General features: G+C 39.1%; 1 protein-coding gene across 5 annotated transcripts in view; it reads left to right on the top strand.

Annotated features, from left to right (window-relative positions):
• The window catches only part of LOC145772097 (rho guanine nucleotide exchange factor 28-like), a 74,448-nt gene that overhangs the window by 11,112 nt on the left and 47,577 nt on the right, over positions 1-15,759 (top strand). For 3 of the 5 annotated variants that reach the window (XM_082583929.1, XM_082583927.1, XM_082583931.1), the window contains exons 4-19: positions 3,055-3,190; positions 3,297-3,457; positions 4,221-4,404; positions 6,219-6,349; positions 6,869-7,123; positions 7,471-7,550; positions 7,825-7,900; positions 9,741-9,838; positions 10,176-10,250; positions 10,412-10,512; positions 10,693-10,726; positions 11,157-11,250; positions 11,887-11,912; positions 12,447-12,519; positions 12,945-12,981; positions 14,448-14,498. In XM_082583929.1, the coding sequence (XP_082440055.1) occupies positions 3,055-3,190; positions 3,297-3,457; positions 4,221-4,404; positions 6,219-6,349; positions 6,869-7,123; positions 7,471-7,550; positions 7,825-7,900; positions 9,741-9,838; positions 10,176-10,250; positions 10,412-10,512; positions 10,693-10,726; positions 11,157-11,250; positions 11,887-11,912; positions 12,447-12,519; positions 12,945-12,981; positions 14,448-14,498 (1,612 nt within the window). The remainder of the gene's footprint in view (positions 1-3,054; positions 3,191-3,296; positions 3,458-4,220; positions 4,405-6,218; positions 6,350-6,868; positions 7,124-7,470; positions 7,551-7,824; positions 7,901-9,740; positions 9,839-10,175; positions 10,251-10,411; positions 10,513-10,692; positions 10,727-11,156; positions 11,251-11,886; positions 11,913-12,446; positions 12,520-12,944; positions 12,982-14,447; positions 14,499-15,759) is intronic. The other 2 variants (XM_082583930.1, XM_082583928.1) reach the window with 1 other exon arrangement.

The raw sequence follows: 15,759 nt of genomic DNA, 5'->3' as shown, positions 1-15,759 counted from the left end.
TGTTTAAGTATTCAAAATATTTCTTTGTTCATTAGAAGGTATATATATGTTGAAGTGGCACTTGTCAGGTATCATGTTACGACGTGTAGCACACATGGTGTGTGACCAACCCTAGCCCTAGGCTTTTCAAGTTGTTTTAATTTCGATATTATAATATTTTGTATAAGGCATTAAGAGACTTTTTAGCGACCTATGGGCTGAGGCATTTATTTTGCGCTTGCAAAGTAGCAACTTGGGTATTTTCATGGTTTTAGTCTCACCATCGCTAACACCCGTGAGATTACGGCACAAGTTTTCTGAATCAAGGTTTTGCAAGGAAACAGGTGGCCTGTGGATTGCATCGTCATTCACCACATTTACAGATTTCATCACCTTCAATGCTTACTTTGTTTCTGTTGATTGTTTTTTCTTCGACATTATAGCTTTTGTTTAGCATCATCTTCACCACGATGTACTTTCTCTTGTCGACGCCTTGTCGTATGAAAACCTTTGCACGCGGTGCGTCGCTTAGTTTCAACAGTCCGAAAATCCTCGCTATGACCGGGTTTGTTGGGACTTTGACGTATTGTTGTAAAGCTGTGATAGCTATGGAAACATGATATTTTTTGGAATATTTTTCTCAAAAATTTCTATTCGAAGCCACAGTCATCATGGCGAATATAAAATTATAACGTTATCATTCAACGTATCACATGCTTAACAGTTTTTAATCTACAGTCCAGGGGTGACGAACCTTTTTGCAGTCGCGGGCCACTTTGTCAATCACAGATGAGTTATCGGGCCACACAACTTTTTAATCGTAACCTACTATGAAATCTTTTAGAAGCGACTCAAAATATTATCCATGAAAAGTAACATCTCTTATTAACCGATGCATATTGTGTTCATTCAAGCAACTATATGTTTCAATTCCTTTGCTTCGCTTCTTTGATTGCTTCTTTTATATTTAATTTATTTCTTTTTTTTGTTGAGGGTGGCTGCTTGACTAGAAGACCTTCCAGGTCACTTCGCAGCCAACCGTTTCGGTATCCACACATTCTATGTGATCGTTTGTATTATTTGATTTTGCTTTGAATGTGTGTATTTATACTCGCAACAAAACAAATGCCAATCAATCAATAACAAACTGCAGATGAAAGTACTAAAACCCACACAGTTGAAATTATCTTACGCAGAATCTAAACATACAACAGTAAAAAATAAAAACAAATCAACTCGAGCAAAAAGGATAGAGGAACAGTACTTGCACTGATGATGAAGACAGTTTAATTTTCGAAGCTTTATCCTTTTTGCTCAAGTTGACTAAATGTTTCGACCATTATGCTGCGAAACAACAAATCAGTTAATGAAATTTCTTTTTCAAACAACAAACAAAAGCCCATGCGAATCATACAGCTGAAGCTATCTAATGCAGCATTGAAGCATAAAATATTAAAAAAATTAACATTGAAGCGTTGAATTTTTTTGCATACCAAGATTTTCATCTGTCAGCCTCGACCCGTAGCAAAGGAAAGGTGTAGCCTACCAGTGAAGGCATAAAACAGCTTTGAGATGTCGTTTGTCTTTAATGCATGAGTGATTGTCAAATTGTTTTGCGGGCCGCACAAAATTCTTTGACGGGCCGCAGGTTCGTCACCTCTGATCTACACAGTTAGATTTAGCAGACACAACATCAAAGGAAAATCCTTTAATATGAAAAATCTAATGGTTAAGAAAGTAGTTTTAAGATTATGCAGCAGTGCTTTTTAAAGCATGTTTTATAGTTTTGACTTTTAGGTAGTAGGCCGGTTCAGTTTAAAATTGTCTTCAAACAATATTTGTCTTTAGGAGTTGCAAAACATATTGAAGGTACTTATGATTTGATCAGAATCAGCAGTGCTTTTGTGTTCAAAGTGTCGATTGTGAGAAATGTTACAACCTTCTTTTTCTAACAACAGTGATAGCTTGTCCACATTGTCTGAAGTACCTCTCACCTGATAAAGTGCTTGCAGAACTTACCTGGATTCGACCCATTCTAATTTCTGTGCAATCTTAACAAAAGCCAAATAAGACTGCAGTGTAATGAGAAGTATATACTGTCTCAAAACGAAGCAGTCAAACACTGCAGCCAGCTTTAAGGACACTGCATGCTGAAACACCAAAAAAACAACACGATATGACAGATGTATTGCACGTATGTTTATTGTTTCCTCCTTGCGCTTGCCAGTTCTGTTCGGCCTGCCTTGAAATGGAGAGCCTCTTGTTGACTTTTTCATGATTGCTTCAAGTGCTTTATGACGTCATTCTCGTTCAAGCTGAAACAGTGAAAGGTTTCTCTTTCAGTGTATAGGTTGGTTTATTTGGTGGCAGTCATTTGTGTGAGCCTCTACTGTCAACGATATATTTCCCCTTCTGGCACGCAAAGAAGAAAACTGTTTGTTGGTGGGCTACACGTCTGTTCAGTTGTGTTTCCGTCTGACTGTGCTCTGTTGTCAGCTGAGAAGTTCCTTTTTTCTTTGCAATGACCTTGCAGGATTGGTTGTTGCACAACCTTTGATTGGTGTATTTCTAGAATGAAAACGTTTATGCTTATGTAACAGCCTTTGACGTTGAAGTGATAGCCGCCTTGTTGCCGGCAAGGGATGACACATGTCCTCCTAGACGAGGACAGGTTATTTTGTTGGCGATTGTAACTTTTGTTCATCAATGGGCGCCAAGAAATTGTTAAAAAGTTATTGGAAAGGTTAACTGCTTCTTTAGACGTAGGCTGGCGAAGGATATTTGCAAGGTTTTTGGCAGAAGAAAGTGTCTGCCTTATGTCGGTTGTCGCTTAACACAGAGCCACGAACTAGGACGATAGCAACTTTTTATGGCAACAATTGACGGTTAGAAACTTAGAAAAAGAGCGTTTGTAAGTAAAAAAATAATACTGAATGTCTGTATTAATATTTACCTTTGCAGTTACTTTCATTGAGCTGAGGTATCTTATTTTGTTGAACTGCTTCGACAAGCCAAGAATTGATTAGGGTACGGTTATTTTTTTAACATTTATTCAGTGGTTTGTGATTTTCTTAGACCATGAGCCGCCAGAGCGTGTAGCGCTGTCTGTGTATATCCAGTCTTTGGACGAGCCGATCGATTGCATAGGCACAGAGGAATTCACATATCATCTCGACCAAACTTGCTTCCTGGCCCGATACCTGGCCGACAGGTAGGTTTTAAGATTATTCACATGGTTTTACTTCGTTTATAACGTTCAATAACATGTCATTTGAGACTGTTTAAATGTAATCTCCAAGTTATGTCTTAATTTGTAGCGTTCACTCATTGAGTAGTCTGGAGGATTGGGATAGCATCCAAGGACCTCATTTCTCACTGGAAAAAGAAGATTTTCCGACACTGGATGAGCGACTGACAAGCGCCTTCCAACATCTTATACTCCCACCTGACTGGAACCTTCTTGGCGACCCTAGCACAGGTTTTTTGATGAAGATTTTTAATGTTACATTATTTATATCTGCTCTAATGGAAATTATGTCTTTAAATTTAATTAAGATATTAAGATAGACATGTACAAAGTGAACTCTCTACCAAAGCTTTAGTATTAGGATAAGTCAAGTATAAGGTCTCACATCGATTCTTGATCATTAAGATCAATATAGTGAATCTATTATACAATACACCAGCAACGACACGTCAAGAAAAGGCGATGAATGCAATTCAATGGTTAGTTTGAATTGCAGCAGCGAAACAGCACGACTTAATTTTGTGCTGCTTTGTGTTTATGATCGTTGCAGATTTTTGAACATTGCAACTACCAGGCTGTTTCATGCGACTGCAAACAAGCTTATGGTTAACCTTGCACTTTTATAATCGCTTTTAAGAGCACTTTTAAGTGGGATTAACTTATATGATGGAATTTATTGTCAAAATAAGTTGGATGTTATGTGTGGTCAGCATTGTTGCGTTGGTCGTCTATGTAGTTGTCATTGCAAAACAGAGCTCAACCAAACTTCTATTTAAATTTACATGTCTCGTAAAGTTAATTCATGAATTTAAATTAATTTGTAAATGCTTCTATTGAACCTCCCTTAGTTACAAGTATGACCTTCACATCTTTTACGGCCAACAGGTGCTAACTCAATGCAAATGCCATGTTTTAATCAAGAAAATATTTATGCTCATCAGCAGGCAAGCCATCTCGTCTCATGCTTTGTGAGAAAACGTTTTTGTGTGCATAGAAACTGTTCCCCGGGAGACGCTCTTCCATTTTGCCTCCCGATTGGGGCTCTCTACCTTTGTCACTCTCCTCTTGGAGAAACCTGGTGCTCTGCAGTGTTTGGAGTTGAAGAATCGACACGGCGAGTTAGCAACCGACATTGCGCATGCGCGTGGATTTGATGGACTTGCTGATCTGATCACAGAGTGAGTAGTTATTGCAAAATATTTTTTAATGCAATTTCTCTATTTTTTGAAACACAATTCAGTAGGCCAGCCGTATTTTTCATGCACTTGTCTATGATGCCTCGCAATTTTTGTGGCACTGCAGTGTTAAAGTTGGCTCATAGCTGTTGTAGTAAGGTTAGAGGGCTGAGGTAACTTCGTTGGTGTCGTGTTGACTTGGAAGGTCTCAAACCAGCATCTCTCGCTCGAGAGCAGACAAAGGTTCTTAATCCCTGCAATTACCAACAAGAGGTAGACGGCAGTTTTTATATCAAGTCATAGCCTCAGGCACAGGGCAGTGGCTTGTTTTGATGTGAAGCGAGAATTAGGAAGTCATCGTTCGAATTGGCGATTGTGCTGTCGTTGTGTAGGAAGCCGTATTGCCAATTTAATAGCTTGTTGACAAAAGTCATCACTATTGTATCTGTTCCTCATCTAGTTCGTTGTTAGCGGAAACCAAAACACATTTGAATGTTCATCTCACAGCTTTTTGTGTGGCAAATTGCCAAAGCTCTTCTTTCGAGGTTATTTTCTTATACACCGTTAATTGTGATATTTGTTTGGCAACTACTATATTGTATGAATAAAAAGAAGCTTGAGTGTGTCCACTTTAATGAGAAAAGGATGGATGTGTACTCACATTTTAATGTGATGGGAATTGTAAATACCGCGTAACGAAATTTAGAAATGAAGTGAAAGTAGTGATTGTGCGCTATTTGCTTCTTTTGATGTGTCATGTTGTTGACACAATATCTTCAATGTTGTACTGTTAATTTGCATTCGTCGAATGCTGGCACTTACACAAAAATTTAATCTCTCGTTTACATCTTCCTTTAATGTTTACATATAAAATAGAAGGTTAAACACAAGTTTTTGAATCATGGCAGAAAAAACAACCAGTTGGTTTCGCTATTTTCAATGCTGTTCACAGCAAGTTGGCGACCGTTCCCTTTGTAACATTACCTTGCCTCTGCTAAGTGACTATTGACCGACTCTTAGCCTTCCGCTTTGACTTGACTAGATTCGGTTACTTAGTCTTTGTTCGGGGCAAGTCTTGCTGTTTTTAGCCGTGGCCGCCCACTTTATAACATTTGTTTGCTTGTAACGTTACCGGTTGAAAGACTTTGTTGTAATGGTGCCGCCGTGTAAATCAATAGGCGTTAAGTGTTAATTTAACGCAATCAATACAGCTGTGTTATATGGATCATTGCGTTTCGCAATGGTCGCTTTTGTAAACGTGGTCCACTGGTTAGACGTAGTTGATAGTTGTATACTTTGAATGGAGCTATGTATGATCTTTCAACATGATCTTTATCTGTGATGTGTGATATATACTTGACTTTCTGACATTTTGGCTTGTGTGTATGTTGGTTGCAGCGATGGATGAAAGTTTGATTGATTGAGACATCAGGATGCATGACTCTTGCTCTTATCTTGGCTTAATGACATATTATTATGTTTTGTGTTGTGCTGGTTTGCTTGGCTACTTTCCTGCCTACGCAAGGTTGTTGGCTTATAGTTAATGGTTTGATCTCAGAGCATTATGAACGTTGACGAGATGTTGTTGCACATATGTAACGATCTGCCATTTAAAAACATCAACCTCTACTTGACAAGGAGCTACAAAACAAAATATCGAACGTAACAGACTCTGCAAAGTGTGGTTGAGCGACACTTCCTAAACTTCTTAGTGCCGGTACTTTTATTTTTATTTCATTGTTTCGGAAAAATAGAATGATTTAATAAGCTGTGCCCTGTGTGTTTCGCTGGTGATGATGACGATCATGCTTTTTCAGCCCACACGCCCACGGAGTTATCAGATGGGAGAACAAAGAAAAGATCGGCCAAGCTGTCATATTGAAACGGCATAGTTTCGGTACCGTTTCGACGACGTCGGAGTGTCAAGATAACGTCTGGCCATCCTTAGGTAGGTAGAGTTATAGATTTGATGGCCCAGTGAGCTGCCGTATTCTACAAAATGTTCATACTTTTAAGTTGTTAACGTGATGGAATGCAGCATTGTAATGTTACACTGGTGAAATTGTGTTGCTGCTAAAAAAGCAATTATTTAAAATTATCACCGGCATTACAGTAATTACTGAAGAATGTAAATGCTGTCGTATTCAGGCTTTATGCTCGATAGTTGAATGTGATTAAATTAAGTACATTTTGCAAAAGACACAGCCACATGCTCATGCAGCAGCTTTTGGTGGGCTGCATTCTATCTCAGTGGAATTTATTGCTTTGCCGAGACGGTCTGCTATGACGTCGCAATGCCACCGAAGTGGCAGCATCTGCTGGAGGTTGATAACAACAGCTGGAGGCTGATAAAGCTGGCGAAGTGCTTGAACAGAGGAGCTGTTCTTGCTCGAGTCTCAACTTGACGACGAAGTTTTATAAAACACGTTTGTTGATGATATTCCTTTCTTTTTGATGTCATATGCAGATGAGGAAATCATAGCCTTGAGCAAATCGTCGGCTCCTCCTGCCACTCCCATTCCGTACCAATTGGAAGGCACCTCCATGTGGACAGATAGTCTGGATGAATCCTTGCCTCCTCCACCTCCCAGGATGTATTTCGATCACGAATATGATGACACTTATGAGGTTACCGATACCATGCATCCAGTTGGGACTTCTGATGCTGATTATCGATCTCGTGGTTCTTCCAGGAACAAGGATGGCGGCGATGCATTTTTAAGTGAGTTGTCAACAAACTTCTACATCACTTGATCACAGTTGAGAATGTATCGATGCCACAGTGGTTGTTACAACCAACTAAGGAAAGCAAATCTGACTTTAACCTTCTCGCCTATAAACCCACACTCCCCCCACTAAACACTTTTCACCCCACACATCTTATAAGTTACATAACTCTCATTTATACTCATTACTCAGTTGAATTCTTATGTACGCTTAACCTACTGTTGTTGAAAAATTTGGCGTCGTTATGAGTTTGCTTCTGATTGTTGCAACAATGTCTAAGTCGCCACCTCGGTGCAGTGTTTATCGATTTCTTTTAAAATCTAATTCGTGGTCTCCTCACAGCGGGGAACCTGTCCCACCTCCAAGAAATCAGTGACGGGATACGTTATCTACGTCACAGAGACATCGAGCGATTGAATGAGGTCAGTTGGTTTGTGTTATCTACAACCCACTGCTGCAACAGTTTCTTTCCTTTTTATCAAATATCTTTGGAGTGTCTTTAGTTTGGTCTATAATACTTTGTTAGATACCCACGAGGGCTGTAGACATTGAATCAACTTAAAAAGTACCGTTTTTCTAGCTGGGTTGTTGCACCTAACGTATAGAAATGAGTATCAACCCGGCTAGGTTTCGAACTGGCCACTACGGAACCATCATCGAGTTTTCCATATTATAGCGTTTGAAATATTTTTGCAGGAGAGCGACGATGGAGCGAATAGACTCAGCACTTCCTGCCCTGACCTGGCAAAGGATCTGTTTCCTCCACAGCGATGTGAGTTTAGTGATGACGTCACTGATATTAATGGTTTTTATTTTATGCAGAAAAGATATTTTGTGCTTGCTGTGCAGCTTCTTCAAGTGTTGTCTGTCTGTTGAAAGCGGAAGTATAACGTTTTGTACAAATATTTCTTACAGGAGTTTTTCTTGACTTACGGTGTGTAATTTGCAGATACCTTTTTGTCTTGATGCCAGCTATGCTTCACTCATACCAGCTTGCCAAGATTTTGGTAACTGAGCAGTTAGTTTAGCAATATATAAGTGTTCCAAGGTCGTGTTACTGTTTTGTGAAAACTTTTGCTGTTGAGTGTTACCTTTACATGGCAACACTGCGCCTTACAAGTAGTTAGTTGTCCTTAACTTGCTTTGACGTAAATTGAGCATTAAAACTACAAGGTTTGCTTGATACAAGAGCTGAAAACTGCGAACTTGGCGATGTGTGGCAAATGAAGTTCTCGCTTTTTCGAGTGGTTGTTTATTTGGTGTCGTTTCTACTTCATTGCTTCTCTACGTTTGATCGACGTTCACTGACGTCACAACTGCTTGGAGTGAGCGTAAGTTAATATGGTCGGCCGCCATATGATCCTAAAGCACACATGAAACAATCGAAATGTGCCACTGTTGTTTGCTTATCATGCATTGCCTGGTTAAATGAAGAGTTTTGCATTCATTTTATGTTTGAAAACGTTGAAACGCCACAAATTTCAATCGCCACCAGCTGGCACAGACTACCCATTTCCACCTTTTATATGTGATTTGGCATTGTTAAAACGTTGCTTTTGCTAGGTGGGCATTTTGGGTGGTAAGTCAAGTTTTTTTTGAACATTATAACAGTCAAATGTGCTCAAAACATTATACCGTTTAGGACTGTTTTAACGTTTAAAATTGATCTCATTGTTAGAAATGCGGAGGACATTGATCTTCCGACATCCTGACAGTATTTTTGGATCTTTTGACTGGGCAGCTGGCACCTTGCATACTTGATCATGTTTATCAAATTGTCATGTGTGAATCGAACGAATGCTGCCGATTGTTGAAGCCGCCGACAACAAAAAACTTCACCTTTTTCAGGAAAACGTTGTCGCTGCTTTCTGAACGCTTGTTGGTTTTTTGATTCAACCCAAACAACCTATTTGTATTTTCTTCATTTTGTTACCATCTTAAACTCGTTTCTAAACTACAGTACTATTTGTATCATAAAAGATTGGCTTCTTTATCGTATGTCGCATGAGGTTTTTTTTTTGAATCCGAAAGGTTCCAATTTGTAATTGTGTGTCTTGTGTTGTTGATGACTTTCGTGTTCATTGTTCACGCGTTCATGTGTTTTCTTTGGATGAAACGAGATACGAATGCTGCGGCTCCGGTTTCACTAAACGTCATTTCTCCTTGACCGGGGAATTTTCTTCTGCCTTTAGAATGCTTTTTAACATCATCATCATTCTGAATGTTGAGTTGAACGTTTCAATGTTTTGGCCATAATTAACAATGAGCTTCATTCAACGCCGAACTTACCATTGAGCCCCGCTTGTGCTCAGCCACAAATTGCGAGTTAGCTTCTGCAAGGCTAATGAGAGCTCTGTGTTTCATGTCATTTCAATGTTTCATGTTTTTTCACAAATGTATTCTCGCTGTTTTGTGTCGCGTATCAAGCCAGTGAAAGTTGACTTGAAACGTAGCTTTGATGGCAACGCTCATTGATAGACGTTTGCTTGTATGGAGTGCACACGTCTGTTGTTTTGATCAGATTTATAATTTGTAGCATCGTTCACATAAACGTACATACGGTACTGCTGTACCGTACGTACTGCTGTTATGACGTTGGTGGTTGTATGTAGATGGCGCCGAGGAGTATGACGCCCCTAGAACCCCCATCACCGGAAGAAACAGACGTGCCCTCCCTTTGGATATCAATGAGAAGCAGCTCGAAGCTCAGGTTTGTTTTTGTTCAGTTTATGCCGGAACCAACCCAGCAAGAACATAATCAATCGTCGAAGAGCAACGCTTTATAATTTGAAATAAGCAATGACAAGTCGAACGCTTGCGTCGTCTAAGATGGCCAAATTTTCATTATTTGATTACATCATGAACTTTTTTGGTTATCTCGTACACTGCTGGTAATTTTATTTCATGTCATAACTTTGAATCTTGTTTTGAAAATTATTCTTGCTCAACGCATATTTGCACCCATGGAGCACAAAACTCTATTGTTGACGTGCGAACAGTCATGGTGTCACTTAATGATCATAATAGTCGTTTTGTCGTTACAATAGCTTCTGGCGCCTGAGGAAGGATTCCGGGATGCCCCGATGGATCGTGATCCTATCGTCGACGAGCACGAGAAGAAGGTATGCTGATGCAATGCTGACGTTTAGTCTCCTGCCGTATTTACAATTTACATTGCTTTGGTGTTTTTCTTGTTAATCTCTGGATTGCGTTCTGTCCTACTGTTCGTTTGAAGGATGGGTTACATCGCGGTTTTAATTTCACCCTACAATTTACTTCCTAGCTCTCCAATGAACCTTCCCCGACTTCTCTGCAGCGACGTCATAGCTGGCACTCCGCGGAAAGTCTCGACGCTGATGTGACGTCACCGAGCGAGAACAAAAGGTGATTGTGGCCTCACTATATCTCTTTGGTTGGGAAAAGTATTTGCTAGGAATATGTAATTGTAAATAACGTGGACGCGAAACCTCTTCTCCCTGTACGTGCGTGATCCTGTGTAATGTGTTATTCTGTGTTAAATGTGGTAGCAAGATCACAACGACAATGTGCGAATTTCCATTCCAGGTTCAGTTTTAATGAAGACGAAGACCCGGACAAGGTAATGTCGCTTTGGATGCTTATTTTTTTTTTTTTTGATGAACAGCTACAGTGGATCAACAAAATAACATGGAGAGTCACATTAATTGTTCGCCGCATTTCTATCAAGTTTAACAAGGTGTCATTGGGGTGACCATTTCTACAGGTGCACCCCACAAGTGTGGAATACTTCAGAGAGTTCAGTCTTTTTACTTCCGCTTACCCATTTGCCGATTTTTTTAATATAAATTCATCTTACACTAGATATTTTCAGATATAAAATTGAACGTTTATATTATTAGTTGGCGTTTATCTTCCTACTTTTCTAAATTTACCCTCTAAATCGGTAAAATTTACCCTGATTGAAAACCTCAAGTCTAGGTTTTCTAAAACATACTGCTATAGGTGAGGTAATTTTATGATGATGCACATTTTTGCTTGGGTGTTTACAGAATACAAACGTAACTTCACCAACAATCGTGAGGCGGGCCGCTCACAAGAATATGACCATGTTCACTGTTGTAGCCTCGACGCAACCTACGCAAGGTAAACTGACTAGTTATTGGTTAATTAAAAACCACAAGTGAAACGCAGGTGGCTTATTTAACAGCGATCGTTATGCCGTTTAAATTGAAAATGAAAAAAATGGCACGGAGCAAATACAACGATTGTTTTGACGCATGGCCATGTTTTGACGCAATTGAAAATAAACGAAACTTGTCCAAAATATAAAAACCGCAAGCACGTGATGCCACTCCAGTTGTCATAATCTGGCCACACAGATATGTTTTCAATGGAAACGTCCACGGAAAGTCAGTTATTTTCCGACCTTGCTGATGCAGCTTTCTTACCTTACTGACGGTTTGTCCCCTGTTTAGAGCAGTAACTTGATCTGCTCTGCTCATACCCGTTGTTGGCTTGTGGATTCTTGCTGCGTATTAATGGAGAACATCTTCCCTTTTTCTCAAAATTTGCTTCGAAATTTTTGTAATCCCTGAAGCCCAGGACAACGCTTTTTGAATATAAATAAACAGTTAAACGACGTACAGCGATTGTAGTGATGTTTGTGCCAACAATGATTGCATGATCACGCAATCTGCGAAACCACTTCGTGACGACATAATTTTCGGTTTATATTTGATCGAATGGTGTGACGACTTCTAACAGTTTTCTTGTTTGCAGAAGAGGATAGCGTCGCAGATGAAACGGTGAGTGTGATGTTGTTTTTGCAAGTTACTAAATTCTCAGATGCTGCTTCACTTTGATTGATTCATTGCAGACCCGGAGTCTAGTGACAACTGAACTCTGAGGAAATTTTTAGTATTTGAAATGTTTTATTTATTTTTTAAATATGTCGGTTCAATGTAGGTCCAAAGGAGATTGATATTAGTTTCATAACTATGACTCCAACGCCCAACCTGGTGGAATATTTGGCAGTTTTTTCCACCTTATTGAAACGTTATATTTAAATGATGGAACATGACGCGTTAATCACAGCTCACTATTATCACTTCATTACATCATCGCTATTACGTCATTATTTGAAGATTCTAAAACCATAATTTAGAAAAATGTTTGATTTTTTGTTTTTTGTGACGGTATTTCAACGTATCGCGATGGTTGTTCAACGAAATCACAAAAGCCTAATATTTGCAATGTTTTACATCATAAGCTGAGTGAATGTCATGACGGTGTGATTGCCGCTTTTTTGTTGAATCAACGTTTGGCAACGTTACTTTCAGGTTTCAGCAGAGAACCGCCGATCTAAAAGTGTCAGCATGAACAACAACAATAACTCCACTCAGAGTGATCCTGGTTAGTAATATATATATTTGTTTATTTGTTTTTTTTTTGTAATAGCTGACATTTGAAGCTAACTCTGGCGTGGAACGAACTCATTGCTCCTTCCGATAATTTTTTTAAAATTTCTTGGCAACGTCCGTATCGTTGTCATGGTGATATCAGACTCCTCCACACAACTTGTTCCGAAGAAGAGTAATGAGCTTTTGCATTAATTGATGGAAATCCTTGTCTGTGTGGAAAGACATTTCAACCAGGTTTCCTGTTATCCATGAAGCAGATGCTCTGACAAAACAAGGATGCCATTTGCACCTGGCTTGGACTGTGTTTTCAGTTCAATTTGTCGTTCTTTGATTTTGTTGCCCTTGCCAGCTTGAACTATTATTTTTTAAAAACTATCTGAAGGTAACGTCTCTACCTAACGCAACAACTTTCCACAGATCGGCGCTTCACCATCAGCGAGGGTGTAATTCCCGAGTGAGTGTCTCATAACGTTGAATATACGTAGATATGCGATGTGATAACTTTACTGTCGCCACCGTCTTGTCGTGAAAATGGATCGTCTTCTACCGATCAGACGATCGTTTCCCGATGAGACGATGGCTGGATTGCTTGATCGAGCCAGAGACTCCCAAAATTTTAGCTGCTGTTGCCATCTTACCGAGAATTTGTAACTCACATCAGCATTTTTTTTAGTTGGCAAGTTACTTGAAACTTTGACATGGCAGTTACAGCAAACACATACATAGACAATTAGACATACTCTGTTCATATACAAAATTTTTATTACTATCTAAGATTCTAAATCTAGAGCAGTTACTGGAGAGGCATTCTCTCATTATTTCAACGTTGTGATAGAAGTGTAACAATGATCAGTGCAAGTTAGATAGCCCTTATAGTTTGTGGGAGTGAGACAACTCGCCCAAAAGCCCTGAGACAACTCGCTTGGTGTACTTGCACACCGCCTTGCTGTCACAGTTACCAATACAACGATGTCACCGTTTGAGCTTATGGGGCTTGGTGAGACGCTTCTGTTTTGGGAACCTCTGGCTTGTCAACATCTCTGCATGAGCGGTGCTTATAGCAATTGCTGCGCCTGGCGAGTTTGCTTGTGCATTGGATCATATAACGTTGATCCAACGTTATCCTGAGTAGAATTAACGCTTCATCGATGTAATTTTTGTGTGTGGTGGTAATTAGTGATGATAACAAACGATGTGCTTGGAATTAGATGCGATGATCGACTCATCATATGGAATGGTTTGGAAATGTCAAGATCAGTAAATCTAAAAAAATCTGGCTTCATTGTCCTTTTTTTGTGGGTTATCGCTATGACGTGAGCATCGCAAACGTGTCATTAAATCATCATAAGGTTTCCGTGGTCATAACATTATGTGTAAATTTTAATTTGCGAATTTTCTAGGCAATTTTTTTCGGCGTGGCCATGAATAATCATGATGTCATAACTTAAAGTAAACGATCAAGCAATGAACTGCATCGGCATGGTGGCGACTTACCCTATAAAAAGATCAGATTCAGATCTTCCAGTCAATGTAGTTTCGTTCACACATTTTTTCAGATCTGCTGATCTTGCCATTGCCAAGTTATACAATTAACCTCATTCTTTGAATTATCACCAAGTAGTGATCTCTCATGAAATATTCATGCGCGGTGTAGCTGAGTCACTGTGTGGACAGATTCATCAAAAATCCTTTGTCTTCCAGTTTCTCTTTCTATCACCGCAATTTGCAGATTACAGTCGCTTCCCAACCAGAAAATCAGCTCTTTTTTACTTTCCATAGACGTTGAATCAACGTAGAAAGGACTCGTTTACTGGTTGGGTTATGATCATATCTTTTTGTGCAAGAAACGTAAAAATCCGTTTGTCTAACTTAGAAACTGCGTTTGTTTTTGATATTGTGTTAACCTTGTTGCAACTACAGAGACCACCGTAATTCACTGCGTGCCCTGCAGAAGCTGATCAGTAAAACAGAGTAAGCGATTCAATTGTTGCCAGACTAAGCGTTAAGTTTTAACTCTTTAAAATTCATTATTTTCACGTTTATCTTACGTGGAAAAGCGTCACATTTACGTCAAAATGATGAATTTTGTTTTGCGTGTGTTCTATTTTAACGCTTTGGTTTGAGATAAAGCTTGCCATGTGGTTTCCTTAATGGTCATTGGCCAGGACTGGTGGCTATCAACCAGAATGAATTTTTCGTGTTCACTGACGCTTTGCGATCAATGGTGACACGCATTCTCGAGGCGGTCAAGGTACAGACTACAGAGTTAATTTTTCAAACTTCTATCTCGAAAGAGATTTTGTCACTGCGTATGAAGAATCGTGTGCCCATAGCTTTTGCTTCTCATAAAAGTGGATTGCTTCCTATAAAATAACGTAGAATCTACACGAAATTAGTGATTGAGCTTGATGTCGCTCAAATTAACAGAGTTGCATCAAAGATTACGAATCATCCAACAGCGATGCGCGACCATACTCTGCCATCTCAGGCAGGATTTCATACTTTATTTGTCATGAGGATGTGTGTTTTGCTTCGCGCGAAACGTCAGTGGAGCATTAGAACAGCTTTCTGTTTATCGCTCTTACTGTTTATACCATGAGGTGACCACTGGTATAAAGAACGACAGTCTTGATGAACAACCAACCAGTATTTTTGTTAAAAATCGTTAAGTTATATTTTCTAAAACTTCATAGAAACACCTGCTTGTTTCGTCTCATCTGTTTGTATATTTCTACAGCTTTGGCTTTCAGTAACATAATATTAACAAAGCACGGATTGGTTTTAAGTGTACATCAGGGTTGCCAGATGGTTCAAGTGAAAAACAGCTTGTTTTAAACTTGCTTGACGCAAAAATAAAAAAATTTTCAGCAGCAATCAACAAACTGTTTATTGTTACTGCTGCAAGTTGTAATTTTGTTTTGGGAACGTGATTGATGTGTTTACTTATGTCAATTTAATAACAATTTAAATTGAGGTAAGTTGGCTTTATCTACGGTTTTTGCGATGGTTTTATGATTAATGGTCACGTTGACACTCCAATAATAAAAAAGGCATAAAACCTTAACTCGTTTTAACTGTGTTATAGTCTTTGATGTTGATCACAACAACTTAAAATTTGCAAACAAAAAAAGGAAAACTAGAAGACAATTTTGATAGTGAGATTACTTTAACTAATTGTATGCTGAAGAAATAAATTGTAGGGAAACTGGTTAGAAATAGGTTGTGCCAGTTC

This window comes from Aplidium turbinatum, chromosome 6, assembly GCF_918807975.1.
Source record: "Aplidium turbinatum chromosome 6, kaAplTurb1.1, whole genome shotgun sequence".
Lineage (NCBI taxonomy): Eukaryota > Metazoa > Chordata > Ascidiacea > Aplousobranchia > Polyclinidae > Aplidium > Aplidium turbinatum.
The sequence above is the reverse complement of the archived record's forward strand: the minus strand, read 5'-3'. Positions and strand labels throughout refer to the sequence as shown.